The sequence below is a fragment of the Parasteatoda tepidariorum genome, chromosome 9, assembly GCF_982258835.1.
Source record: "Parasteatoda tepidariorum strain Cologne lab strain chromosome 9, Ptep-v5.0, whole genome shotgun sequence".
Lineage (NCBI taxonomy): Eukaryota > Metazoa > Arthropoda > Arachnida > Araneae > Theridiidae > Parasteatoda > Parasteatoda tepidariorum.
In genome coordinates, this window is record NC_141763.1 from 15,893,913 (window position 1) to 15,909,144 (window position 15,232).

At 31.9% G+C, this 15,232-nt stretch overlaps 1 protein-coding gene across 1 annotated transcript; it reads left to right on the plus strand.

Annotated features, from left to right (window-relative positions):
- The first annotated feature begins 4,441 nt into the window (after nt 1–4,441).
- On the plus strand, nt 4,442–14,187 carry LOC147803338 (uncharacterized). Its single transcript, XM_087150505.1, has 4 exons — nt 4,442–4,565; nt 8,236–9,075; nt 9,259–12,266; nt 14,122–14,187. Exons 1-4 carry the CDS (start codon nt 4,442–4,444, stop codon nt 14,185–14,187), a joined length of 4,038 nt encoding a protein of 1,345 aa, XP_087006631.1.
- The last annotated feature ends 1,045 nt before the right edge of the window (nt 14,188–15,232 follow it).

Here is a 15,232-nt window from a genome sequence, read left to right on the forward strand (position 1 = left end):
ACTTTATCATCTACAATAGTTTCAGAGCGGTGGCAGAGTCATAATTTAGATGGCAGATTGGTACAAAAACTGATACCATTTTCAAGTTTTTAAAAAATAGTTCTTAATTAAATTTGAAGAAACTAACATTATATGCAAAAATGAATGAATACTAAACTTAAGTCAATAATAACAATTTTTTACAAACTAACGAAAATCTAAAGATTTAGTTTTCACTTTAATTTTATTTCAGATTTATGAAAAATATATTTTCCCGAACTGAAAATGATATTTGTTAGATACATATAACTTTATGTTAATATTATTCTACTTAATTTTTCTATAACTTCTGTCTTTTTTTCTGGACTGTGAGAAACCAGTCAATAAAAGTTAAAAATATCTTACATGATGCCTAGTGTTCATGAGTGTAAAATAAGGTATGTAATATAAACTAGGGGGTTCCGCCCCCTGCTCGCTACGCTCGCCAACCCCCAGAACTGCTTCGCAGTTCCATTGCATATTGCTTCGCAATCTTATAAAAACATTTTAACAAATTTAAATTTTAAAATGAAAATGCCAGATATTGAAATCAATTACTTAATGAAATTTATACACTTCTCTGCCCCCTTCACAATTTGATTATCTTTTCTTCATATAGCTGAGAAATTTGGAGCTGTAGCAGAGAATATATCTCAATAAGAAATGCTTTCCGGTTTAGAATTCCGCCATTCATTTCTCTGACGTCTGCCAGAGATATTTCGACGCCTGATAGCAGGCATTTTATTTAGGCAGCAGGCACTAAATAAATAAAAATAGAACTAAATAACTAAGATATCGTTTTAAATCTCAAATCAAAATAATTGTTTGTAGAAAGTTTGTTTTGGTTTGAATATTCGCACGTTTGTTTTGGTTTGAATATTCGCACGATGCCATTGCCATTCTATTGTAACGAAACAAAAAATTTATCATGAAACTAAAAATTTATCAAAGGAACTAAAGATATTGAATTCTTTTTTTAAGAAATTCAGTTTCGTTTTTTTTTTATCCACTCTTATTTTTGTTTATCAATCTATTAATTCAGAAATGCTTTAAATCAAACGATGCTTACGGAAACAATGCTTATACGAACCACCCGAAAAATGATTTGCTGAATTCTCATTGGTTGAAACTAAATTATTAATTTTATTAATTAATTAAAGGAAATTTTCATAATTTAAGACCTTATTGCACATCTATAAAACAATACCTTTAAAACGACACCTTATTTGTTTAATTCTGTTGCGTAGTTTGGGAGTTTTTAGCGAGACAAAATATTGCTAGCCTATTAATATATAGATTTGTCGTATCTTACATGATGCCTAGTGATCATGAGTGTGAAAAAAAGGTACGTAATATAAATTTGTCGTATCTTATATGATGCCTAGTGTTCATGAGTGTAAAATAAGGCATGTAATATAAATTTGTCGTATCTTACACGATGCCTAGTGTTCATGAGTGTAAAATAAGGTATGTAATATAAATTTGTCGTATCTTATATGATGCCTAGTGTTCATGAGTGTAAAATAAGGTATGTAATATAAATTTGTCGTATCTTATATGATGCCTAGTGTTCATGAGTGTAAAATAAGGCATGTAATATAAATTTGTCGTATCTTATATGATGCCTAGTGTTCATGAGTGTAAAATAAGGTATGTAATATAAATTTGTCGTATCTTATATGATGCCTAGTGTTCATGAGTGTAAAATAAGGTATGTAATATAAATTTGTCGTATCTTATATGATGCCTAGTGTTCATGAGTGTAAAATAAGGTATGTAATATAAATTTGTCGTATCTTATATGATGCCTAGTGTTCATGAGTGTAAAATAAGGCATGTAATATAAATTTGTCGTATCTTATATGATGCCTAGTGTTCATGAGTGTAAAATAAGGTATGTAATATAAATTTGTCGTATCTTATATGATGCCTAGTGTTCATGAGTGTAAAATAAGGTATGTAATATAAATTTGTCGTATCTTATATGATGCCTAGTGTTCATGAGTGTAAAATAAGGTATGTAATATAAATTTGTCGTATCTTATATGATGCCTAGTGTTCATGAGTGTAAAATAAGGCATGTAATATAAATTTGTCGTATCTTATATGATGCCTAGTGTTCATGAGTGTAAAATAAGGTATGTAATATAAATTTGTCGTATCTTATATGATGCCTAGTGTTCATGAGTGTAAAAAAAAGTATGTAATATAAATTTGTCTTATCTTATATGATCCCTAGTATTTTAATGAGTGTAAGAAAAAGGAATGTAATATAAATTTGTCTTATCTTATAAAGCATAAATTTGTTTTCATTTATAATTTTTTGAATTACAAAATCACAAATATCTGATGAAAAATTTATATGTTTTAGTTTCAGTCCCTGTCCAAATTATTAGACGCACTATAAGATTCTATGTAAAATCTTAATTATCAGGTGATACTATACAGCTTTAGTGTTTTTACGCGACTGAAACCGGTTTGCACTTCTTTGCATTAATGTATCGATTGGTTGAAGTAGACGATATATAATATAAATTCGACGATTAGATAAATTAGACAATATATTACATAAATATAGAATATTTATTATATCAGGTATTATATTAGTATATTATAATAATTAGACCAAATTATTAGACGCAATGTAGTTTTTTAGCAATGACATGATTTGCACGAGTTTATATGCAATACTTTTATATGTAAACAAACATGGAATGAGTTTTTATTCAAGAGATTTTTTTTATATACTTCTTATTTGTATTTATTTTTAACGTATTGTATTACAATGTTACAAAATTGATACAGTAGCGTAAACAAATGCAAACCGGTTTCAACCCAGTAATAACACCTGATAAATGTATCACCTGATAAATATATTTTTACATAGAATCTTACAGTCTTCGAATATTATGGCCATGGACTGTTTATGAAAAGCTGAAAGCGTTTTAAATTACTTTTATTAAAAAAATGTTTCTTTAAAATAAAAAGTTTAATTTTAAAGAATCTAGAAGTAAAAGTAAGGTTTCGAATAAACATTTTCAAAATAAAAATGAAATGTTTCGCATCGTTCAATTTTGTCCTTTATAAGCAAAAGAATATTTTACTCAGACGGAGCGTAATTTAAAACTAAATCCCCGAAGGAAAAGACCTTATTTTATTTTTTATTTAAAACTCCTTCACGATTGTAAAACTTCTTAAATTTAGTTCCTTTAAACTTTTAAACTAAGCGAACAAAAACTATTTTCCAAAGAAACTTCAATTTCCTTGACCGTTGGAAAACTCGAGAGCAATTTCAAAGTCTTTGCTATTGAATAAGAAAAAAGATATTCTGCATTTAGAATCTTTATAAATTTAAAATCTTAAGAAAAGGTTGATTGATGCACTCATAGAATTTAAATAAATTGTAGGAGATAATTGTAATTGTGTAGTAATAAATAGTAATTTCCTGTAGTGCGAAATCGGGAAACTTTTTTCCTGACCGATGGCCACTTGTAGCATTTTTAGCATCGCCATTTTTCAAAAACAATTTAATTTTTAAGCGATTAAAGAAGCTATTGATATTTATAATGTAAGATATTTCTGAGCAATTTTCTGAATATTATAAAATATCCACAATCTATTCATATATTTCTCTTATGAGACGCCGTAAATTCGGGTATTTAGTTACCCGTAGGCAACACTTTAGTTATTATTCGTATTGCTAGGTAGTCATAAGTAATAATTTAAGCAGACTTGAATAGCTAATTGAGAGTTAATTTAGAGTTAGTTAGCTAATAAGCATAGTTAGATAATACGCAAGAATAATTTTGCATTTTTAGATAAAAGAAAAACGTAGTTACGAAGTAATTATTTCGATTCATTTTTAATCCTTCCTAAAATGGCTGTAGAAATTCTGAATATATATATATATATATATATATATATATATATATATATATATATATATATATATATATATATATATATATATATATATATATATATATATATATATATATATATATATATATATATATATATATATATATATATATATATATATATATATATATATATATATATATATATATATATATATATATTGCTGTAGTGACTTGCTTGCCATGACAATTCTCTGTGGACATGCATATTTACCTAGACCTTACACAATGTATATTCCATTTAGACTCAATACACAATGCATATTCATTCAGACTTAATACACAATGTATATTCATTTAGAATTTACACAATGCATATTCATTCTGAATTATTACACAATTTATATTTATTTAGACTTTACACAATGCATATTCATTTAGACTTATACGCAATGTATATTCATAAAGATTTAATACACAATGCATATTCATTTAGACTTATACGCAATGTATATTCATAAAGACTTAATACACAATGCATATTCATTTAGACTTAATCCACTATGTATAGATCAACTACCATAGCCAGACTACGCGCAGGACACTGTAAAGGAATGAAATTTTCCCCTGATGACCGAAGAAGTTACACTACTTGTCCTCAGTGTCCTGAAATCCAACTTTCTCCAGGTAACATTTTTAATTGCCTTCTACGCTGGCTAAACTCTACAACATTGACCCAAACACCACAGACTGTCAACAGCTTTATTCCCCGAGGGTCTTTAACATCGCCAAGAATTGTTTTGGACGCCTTCTTAGCTATTTGATTCTTCTGCACTACGTGGGACAAAACAACAAGAACACAATGCATATTCATTTAATTTTAATCCAAAATGCGTACTCATTAAGATTTAATAAACAATATATATTCATTTAAACTTAATACTCATTGTATATTCATTTAGACTTAATACACAATGCTCACTCATTTAAATTTAATAGACAATGCGTACTCATTTAGACTTATACGCAATGTATACTCATTTTGACCTGAAGTTTTTAACCTTCTTATGTATCATTTTAATCTTTCATTTACTTGCTAACTTGTTCAATATTTCTTTCACTGATTCATTAATTTCGTGATTTGCTGTTTCATTAATCATTTATTCAGTGACTTTTTTATGAGCTGATACATTCTTTGGTTAATTCGTTGATTCATTGATTGCTTCATTAAATATTAAACTTATTACCTTCTTAATGCAACTAAACTTTTTTAACCAACTTTTATTTCAACTTAATTGTTTAATTCAGCTTAATAACGTTTAATTCAATGATATCTTTGTATTTAATGCTTTAAAATTAAAAATAAATTTTTTATAAGAAAAATGCTTCCGAAAGAAATTAAATTATTTGCTCAAAGTAATTTTTTTTACAATCCTTGCCAAATAATTTTAATTAAACAGTGCTTGAAAAAACATCAACATTTTTTATTCTCATGATGCAAAAAAGGTTTTCAGCGCTAGAATTGTTTTTAAATAAAAACTATGTCGAGAACAATCATTTAAAAAAAGATTTTAAAAATCAAACTAAAGAATATTTTGTGCAAAAAACGTTAATGAGATAATTATATGACAAAAAGTTTGCAAAAATAAAAACTAATTAAGCTAATTTACAAATGAAAACAAAATAATGTGTTTAAGCTTGTTAAATTTTTCAGTTGTGTATAATAGAATGCAATTAAATTTCAAAATCTCTAATTACTGAAAATATAATTATGCGTAAGCATCAAAAAGAACTAATCTATTTTTAGCTTCTTTACGTTTAACTATTTGTTTGAAAGTAAAAGGAAAGGATTTGTACTGAAGTATAAGGAATTATTATGTCAAATATCGAATTGCGTAAAAAAAAAAAAGAACGTATTCCGACTAATTATGTCTGGTTGTCTTTCAGCAAAAATAAAACTAATTTAGACGTAAAAACATGGTATGTTAATGAGATAGTTATCTTACCTAATGAAAATTATTTCGTTCATCTTGAAATAGTGAGATGTAACGGAGTAAAACAGACATGATTAGGGTTCTAATTTTCATCATGGTTTTTTTATGTCGAGTTTATTTCATTAATTAAAAGCTTTGTTAGAGTAAAAAAGTTAATTAAAAGTTAATTAGCATAAACTTAAGTTCAATGCTTTAAAAAAAAGAATGTGAATAGTTCCTCATTTAAGGATCGTGAATTTTAAGTAAATTATTTTTCCAGTACAAAGGGGGAAAAAAACGAAGCTGAACGTTTTAAAAATGCACTTTTAGGATCGAAAGAAAATTAAAAATTAATTGAGTTGACTGAAATAATCAGGTAAAATAGACAAATTATCACAAATCAGCTATTTATGTATTTGAATTAACGTAAATTACCATTAAAATGTCTTTTAAATCTTGAATATTATTAAAAATGAAAAGTGCAAACGATATAATTATTTATTAAGCTGATGCCAAAAGATAAAATCAAGAAATTTTTATGTTCTGAGTTGCTATAGAACGGTAATCAAACGTTACTGAATCAAATTATTTATTTTATAGAATAAAAAAATGACACTATTACTTTTGGCCCTTTACGTTACCTTTAGAACAGTGCATACCAACTGGTGGCCCGTGGGTCGCATACGGCCCGTGAAGCCTTTTTTTGTGGCCCGCAAACTAAAATATATTAGTTGTCATTTTTAGCGAACAATTTTCGTAAAAAAATCTATATTGGTTTAAAATACTTTTCTTTCGCTAAAAAAACCTAATTTCTTCGCTTCTGTGAAATTTAGCATACCAACGGTGCAAAAAAATTTATTTCTCAGGTTTTGCACCCAAGAAAATATTTATTCAAGAAAATATTTATTATTATTTGTAATTCAATACTTTTATTTTGAACAACTTGAGAAAAATCTGACGGTAATATTTAATGTTCCTTCTGACTTAAAAGAGTCCTATATAAAATTTTAACAAAGCTGCGGCCATGTTGAGGTTTGAGTTCAAGATTAGTTAGATAGTTTGAGTTTCCTGTGCTGGCAACATCTTATTGTTTTTATATTCTTTTTTATGTAAATAAAAGTTAATTTTCAGTTTGTTCTACGTGACTTTCAGTCTGATTTGCTCTCAACAAAATCCAACATTTGGTGCCGAAATAACTCGGTAAGTCATACTGAACCTTTTATAATTACTTTCGTCAAAAATCTGAATTGGAATGGCTACCGGTAGTGAAAAACTTGTAATATTTAAACGCAAACGAACGACGCTACGTACCGCCATTACGAAACTAACGACGAAATTGAACGATGCTGCTAGTACACAAACTGAAAAAGAATACAACATTGAACGTTTACAAGATAAAATTAAAGAATTAACCTTGGCAGACGATGAAATACATAATTTTTTAAATGATGAAGAATATCAGGAAGACATAATAGAATGCGAAAGATACACAGAATATGCTCATTTGGCGTTATTTAATTTCAAAAGAACAGCGAATCGGAACACGAATTCAATTTCTGAAACATCGCCAACAGCTGCCAATATAAATAATTTTTCGTCTTCGCCTTCAAATGTTACAGTAAAGTTGCCTACAATAAAAATAAATACGTTTTACGGCGAAATTGAGGAATTCCATAGTTTTTGGGAACGTTTTGAAAACTGTATCGACAAAAACGAAAGTTTATCGCTGATTGACAAGCATGTTTTTTTGCGGGGATATTTAAATGGAGAAGCAAAACGAATAGTTGATGGAATTAATATAACTGCAGAAACATATGCAACAACAAAGAATATTTTGAAATCGAAATATGGCGATAAAGATAAAATAATACAGGCTCATCTCGATTATTTAGAAAACCTAAAACCTGTCAAAAATCACTCTCCAGCAGCAATAAATGAGTTATATATTGATTGTAATCGAAGAATACAGGCTTTAGATGCTTTAGGAGAAGAAACTCAATCATACGGAAGAATTTTGGCTCCTAAAATACTTCGTGCTTTTCCTCATGAAATCTGTCGTAACTGGATTGTACATGCCAAACGTGAAAATTTTGGTGAAAGCGATATTTCAAAATTAATGAAATTTTTATCAGAAGAGGTCGAGGGATCAATTACTGCAAGTAATATTAAAGGTTCACTTGCTCCAGACTATCCTATTAAATCCTCCTTGGAAAATTTTAACGTGAATTCTAAATCAGTTACCAAAAGTAAAATAATGTCACCCTTTTGTCCTTTCTGTGAAACTGTCGGACATTGGCCTCAACAGTGCAATGTTGTAACGGACATAGACGCGCGCATACAGAAATTGAAGACTAGTAATAGATGTTTTTTGTGCACTAACCGAGGACATACCAAAAAAAATTGCCCCCGAAGAGAAAAATTTCGCTGTGCCAAATGCAAGAGAAAACACCATACATCAATATGCAAACCTCTAACCAATGAGCAGCCTGCGGCTACATCTACAAACAAAATTGATGTATCGCCTTCCAGTTTCGTTCATTTGCAAACTGCACGAGTTTTCATAACTGGGCCAACTGGCATTACAAAACTGACACGTTGTCTATTGGATGGTGGAAGTCAATCTAGTTTCGTTTCTTCTAATCTTGTGGATGCTTTAAAACTTCCAGTAATTTCAACCAGACATTTGGACATTCAAGCCTTTGAATCCCCAGCTAATGTTGGCTACATGCGAAGACAAGTCAAATTTCAGTTATCAAGTATCTGGGACAAATCTAAAGTTGATGTTACTGCATTTGAAAGCTCCAACAAATATGCATCACACCTACCTTCATCAACGGATGTTTCACTCTTTGCTAAAAACAAGCGAATGAAACTTGCTGATCCAGATGATTCATTGTCGAACTTACCAATTGAGATTTTAATCGGTGCAGATTACTACTGGATTGTTATGAATTCTGAAGCTCCAGTCAGGTTGTCGGATTCTCTGGCATTGGTCCCATCAAGTTTTGGTTGGGTACTTAGTGGAACTCGATCACACGCAACAGTTTCCTTCATTTCAACGGTTCATAATGTTGATGTGGATACTTCAACTCAGGAATTAGATAATGTGGTACGAAATTTCTGGAACTTAGAGAGCATTGGCATACAACCAACACAAGAAAAAATAAGTCCTCACAACTCAGAACTCTTGACGAACTTTCATCAATCTTTTGAAATCATCGATGGTAGAAGAGTTGTAAAATTGCCTTGGAAACCAGAAGTTCAACTTTCGTCGAACAATTATGAAGTTGCAATTCAACGATTTAAATCTTTAACAAGGAAAATGCATGCAAATTCAGACTTCAAAGTAAAATATATTGAGCACATGCAAGATTACATTGATAAAAAACACGTTGAAGTTGTTTCAGAAACACATAATGAAGAACGTTTATATTACTTGCCCCATCACGCTGTAAAGAAAATCACAAATGGAGAAACTAAGTGGCGTATAGTTTTAGATGCATCTTCACATTCTCCAGGTCACCCATCTTTGAACGACGCTCTTGAAGTAGGACCAAATCTTCTTCCCGATATCTTAGCCACACTGTTGAGATTTAGACTTTCTAAAATAGCAATCACTAGTGATGGGCGACAAGCATTTCTGCAGCTGATTCTAGCAGAAGAAGACAGAGATGCAACACGATTTATTTGGTACAATACTACATATACTCCTGATGGGAGACTCCGCACTGAAGATAAAATTGTAACCTATCGATTCACACGTCTTCCATTTGGACTCGTCTCTAGTCCATTTTTATTAGCAGCTTCTCTTCGCGAATTGGCTACAAAACACAAACAAGCATATCCTACAGCAACTAGACACATTGAGAATAACACCTATATGGATGATTTTGTTACGGGACCGTCTACGGATACTGAAGCTCTGATTCTTTACCAAGAACTGCAGCAACTTACATCACTTATTAGCCTACCATTAGACAAATGGACTACAAATTCTAAGATTTTGAAAGATATGTGGAAACAAGAAAACGTCTCGTTTAAGGATATCACGCAAGTCTTGGGTGTTAGATGGGATACTAACAGTGATGTTTTTCAAATTGATGTGCAGACAAAAATTGTTCAAGCATGTAAAGAACCAGTAACAAAACGCTTACTACTGAAGTTGATGTCAAAGTTTTACGATCCTCTAGGCTTGTTTACTCCAGTTACAGTAGTTGTGAAGATATTGTTTCAAGATACATGGCTTAGTGGTATTCAGTGGGACGAACTATTACCTCCATCTGTAGCGCAGCAGTGGCACAAGTGGATAAATGAATTACACTATCTGAATGAAACATGCATTCCAAGATGGATTGGCTTTTCCGAAAATTCCGACGTTACCATACATGTATTTTGCGACGCTTCGGAACGTGCATATGGTGCTTGCTTGTACGCTCGTCACGCAGATGATATTTCTACAGAGATCCATCTCATTTGCAGTCGAAATAAACTAGCCCCAATCAAAAGGGTCACCCTTCCGAGACTTGAATTGTTAGCTGCACTACTAGGAGCTCGCCTACTCCGATACTTTTGCAGGGAAACGAACATGAATTCCCACACTGCCATACTATGGAGCTATTCTACTGTAGCTTTAAGTTGGATAAAGGGAAATCCCAACCAGTGGAAAACATTTGTCTGCAACAGAACAACAGAAATTCTTCAAAACACTACTTCAGCACAATGGCGCCACTGTCCCGGTACAGATAACCCTGCGGATCATCTTACTCGTGGTACCTTTCCATCACAATTATCAATTTTAGAATCTTGGTGGCACGGCCCGAAATGGTTAAAACATGATCCAGAAACTTGGCCTATCAAAGTTTTGTCTACACGTACACAACCTTTAGTTGAAGCTGAATCACGAAAAACCAAATTTCAATCCTCCTACGTTGCAACTACAGAACATAGAGAACATATAGACATATCTCGTTATAGTTCTTATACGAAACTTCTTCGTGTGACTGCCTGGATACTACGTTTTGTATACAACTGTAAGACACAGCAACGTATAACTCATGAACTGAGTTGTAATGAAATAGAGAAAGCTAAAAACTATTGGATACAAACTGTACAGAATCAATGTTTCTCAGCTGAAATAAATGCCTTAAAAGCTGAACGTCCCCTGCCGAAAAAATCCAAAATTTCCTGTTTCAATCCCTTTCTCGAAGATAATTATTTACGCCTTGGGGGAAGGCTGCAATTTTCAAACATTTCTTCTGACACTCGACACCCTTTATTGCTCGATGGTAAACACTATTTTGTCCACCTTTTGATCCAGCATACCCACATACGACTTCACCATTTAGGTGTGCGTATAATCCTGTCCGAGTTACGTTCAACCTTCTGGATTTTAAGAGGACGTCAAGCTATAAAGCAAGTTATTCACAAATGCCTACCTTGCAAGCTGTCCAAAGCGAAATACGGAAAACAAATCGAGGCTCCTTTACCTCCTGAAAGAGTTGTACCTTCTGCTCCATTTACTACCACAGGAATTGATTTTGCTGGACCCGTGAATATTCGATGTTTGAAATCAAGAGACACAGCCTACATAACACTATTTACTTGCGCAACAACACGTGCATTACACATCGAACTTGTGTCGGATCTTACCACAGACAAATTTCTTTTAGCACTACAACGTTTTGTTGGCCGCAGAGGACTCCCACACATAATCTATACCGACAATGCTACCACTTTTCATGCAGCAAATAAGGACTTGATTCTGCTATGGCAAGTTCTGTCATCAGCTAAAACTCAGCAATACTATGCCCAAAATGGCATAACTTGGAAATTTATCGCCCCACGAGCGGCTTGGTGGGGAGGCTGGTGGGAACGCCTAATCGGAGTTGTCAAGCGATGTTTACGAAAGGTACTCGGACGAGCACTTCTTGACGAGGAAGGTCTGTCCACGGCCCTCATTGGAATAGAAGCCGCTCTGAACAGCCGACCATTGATATACGAAGATGACAGTTCCACAGCCTTAACACCAAGCCATTTCTTGACAGGACGGAAACTAACGGCCATTCCATCCAGCCCAAATAACAACACAAAGCTAAGAAAAATCTACAAGCAGCAGCAGGACTTACTCGACTGCTTTTGGAAAAAATGGTCTAAGGAATATTTGCTTCAATTGCGGTCATTTCATCAAGTTCGTAATCAGGACAATATCATTAACATCCGAATTGGCGATATTGTACTTCTACAAGAAGATGTCCGACCACTTCACATGTGGAAGAAAGCTAGAGTGGTTAACTTGCATGAAGGACGAGATGGAAAATTAAGATCCTGTGAGCTGAGAGTTGATGGTCACAATATGACCCGTCCGGTAGCTCTGGTCATCCCCCTCGAGGTCGACCAGGGTGGGGAGGATGTTGAGGTTTGAGTTCAAGATTAGTTAGATAGTTTGAGTTTCCTGTGCTGGCAACATCTTATTGTTTTTATATTCTTTTTTATGTAAATAAAAGTTAATTTTCAGTTTGTTCTACGTGACTTTCAGTCTGATTTGCTCTCAACAAAATCCAACAGGCCATTTGACTGATCTTTTTAATTGTGGCCCGCGGTCTCATGTTGGTTGGAAACCCCTGCTTTAGAGTCAGAGTTTCAACTTATTCAGAAAAAAAGTGGTAGTTAGTAGCTTTTATTTCTTATTTTTATTCCGGAAAAAAATTAACTATCCCTGATTAGTGAATGATTTTAACATATAATTTATTAATATGTCTACAATTTATTCCTGAAGTAAGAAGAAATTGGTTGTAAAAACATTCCATTTTATTGCGTGATTTAAGGAAAATTTAATGCGTGTTACAACATAGAAGTCTCAACGGTTAATAATGTACAATTCGCAAAAAAAAAAGAAGAAAAAAAAGAAAACAAGAAACATGACTAAACATTAATAATTCTTGATATCTCTGATTTCGTAACTTTGACTAGTATTTCGAACAAGATTACCATTTTGAGCTATTTACGTTTTTACAGACACTCATTTCTAGCTATGAGTAGTAAGAGCTACGTCGAAAAAAAACAAGTTCACTGATTATTATTACCACGTCTTCTTATTTATTATTGCTGTGTTTATTTATTTACTTTTTATACGTAGATAAATATATTATTTCTATGCTTTTACAAAATCGATTTTGTGTCTGGAGAAGCGAAATCTTGCAATCGAAATTTTAACAACTTTTCAAATAAAGTGGGCACGAATATTTCTACCAGAGCTTCGTGACTGATGAAGAGGTGAGTAATAATCAAGCCCTGACCGCTACACGCTAAATTTATTGTCAAATAGAGCTTAATCGTCAACCAAAACTCCATCTACTTTTCTGAATAACTAGAAATTTCAAATTTTTTCCTGGAGATCTGTGCTTACTGTTTTCGATCTCTTTAGAGAATTTTTCGACAATAAAAATCTTTCGAATACTTTTTGACTAACTGGAGCTCTCAAATACTCTCTAGAGTTCTGTGTCTGATGAGAATATTATAATCAATCGATTCATGTTCTCTACAAGAAAAAAAAAAGAGTTAATTTTCTTAAGTTGACTAGTTAGAGTGTCCGAATTTTGAGTTTTATTCTGGGTATGAAGACAAAAGAAGTAAAGAGCAAGCAACATTTTAACCAGACCTAAGAATTAAAAAACTGATGGAAAACAAAAAATATATAAAAAATAGTATTTTTAGATTATATATATTATATAATATATATATTATACATAATTATATATATTAAATTAGATTTTTTCAGTAGATAGATATGAAAGTAAGGAGAAATTAATTATGTGTTTGTTGCATTCAACCTTTTTGTAGGCCGGGATAGCCTGGTCGGTAGGTCGCTGGGCCCTTGTCCAAGAGTTCGTGGGTTTGAACCCCGCTGGTCGAAGACTCCCCGTGTAGTTGGCGACTGATGCACGTTGAAATTCTGTCCGAATCGCGAAGTTCTCCATGTTCCCATAATAAATTAAAACCTCTGGGGGTACTGGATTGGAGATCGATCGTTCTCTGATTCAGGTCAAAATTGCGATCTGTGGAAGAATGAATGGGTCCGCCTTATAAACAGATGTGGCAGAAGTCGAATTCTTGGCCATAGATGGCACCACTGAAAAATAAGGATCGCACACTCTGCCTTAAATTTGCTCGATTTCACCAAGCAGGCTTGCTCGTGTAGCAAGTGGCATTAGAACCAACCAACCTTTTTGTAATCAAGTATCTTCTAATAATATAATGATTATCTCTTGAAGACGAGACAACAGCCAGTGTTTTTACACATTAATGATGATTTAATTGTGATCTTAAGATGCTGTTGATAAATATATGATGTAAAAATTTTAACTCTTAGAGTGGTGTGTAGTTTAACAGTAATAGACGTCTTTAAGAGGTGGCTTTAAAATGCAAAAAGTTTAAAGAAAAAAAAGTAGAGGGCACTACTTTTTTAATAAACTTTTGTCTCCACCAAAAACTTCTCTCTACATTTTTAGTAAATGATTCACCCTACAATTTTCGTTTCAGACCTAAACAAAAATATATATTCTACTTGGAAAATTTATTTTTTTAAAGATTTTTCTGTAAGACATATTTGTTTTCCTTTGTTTTGAATCATTATACTTTATAAATTTCCATTTTATTAGCAATATTGTCACTAAAGTAAACGTAAATTTCCGTTTCATTCGCATTGTAACTTAAGTAAACGTATCTGAAAAAGGAAAATGTATCTGTTGAGCGATTTTTCTTTTATTTCTTTCATGTTAATAAAAAGTTTTATTTGATACAAAAAATCATAGATAAGGCTGCAGTTATACTCGTGAAAAAGGTAATAAAAATATTAAGTAAAAGAAAATGTTAGTTTTATATGGTTATTATTTTTTTTATTATCAAATAGTCGTTCTGAAATTACGTGTTTATATGTTCTGAACGTGAGTTCACTTCGTATTGTCTTTAAGTAATAGGGAAAATGAAGATCTTCTCAAGATGAAACAGAGTTTTTTTTTTTTGTAAATCACTATGCTTTCAGTTAAGGTATTAGAAAAAGTAAGCATAGTTGCCAACGTATGAGTTTTTTGAAAAATATTTTTCCCTGTTGTAATGAAATTATCAATACATTAATTATTAAAATCGAAATAGTTTTCGAATTTCATCATCTAATCTAATATATATAGTTCTCTTACGTGGCACCCAAATTTTGGCTGTATTTCTTTTCCGCCGGTGGCAATGTTTGCTTTGTTTTGTTTATGTTACTATTTCTCTTACACGGCGAATCGACCAATGATTGCCGCTAAAAATGTCACATGACAAATCTAGCTGAGGTGGCTCAACATATAGCTCTTTTAAAAACGGAAACTGAAATAACCTTAA

Bases quoted from the DNA above. Each gene is read 5' to 3' on its own strand.
- LOC147803338 (XM_087150505.1), top strand. From the start codon at position 4,442: ATGTATAGATCAACTACCATAGCCAGACTACGCGCAGGACACTGTAAA. The intron at 4,566-8,235 runs GTAACATTTTTA...GCACTAACCGAG, and splicing joins TGAAATCCAACTTTCTCCAG to GACATACCAAAAAAAATTGC. The intron at 12,267-14,121 runs GTTTGAGTTCAA...TATCTCTTGAAG, and splicing joins AGGGTGGGGAGGATGTTGAG to ACGAGACAACAGCCAGTGTT.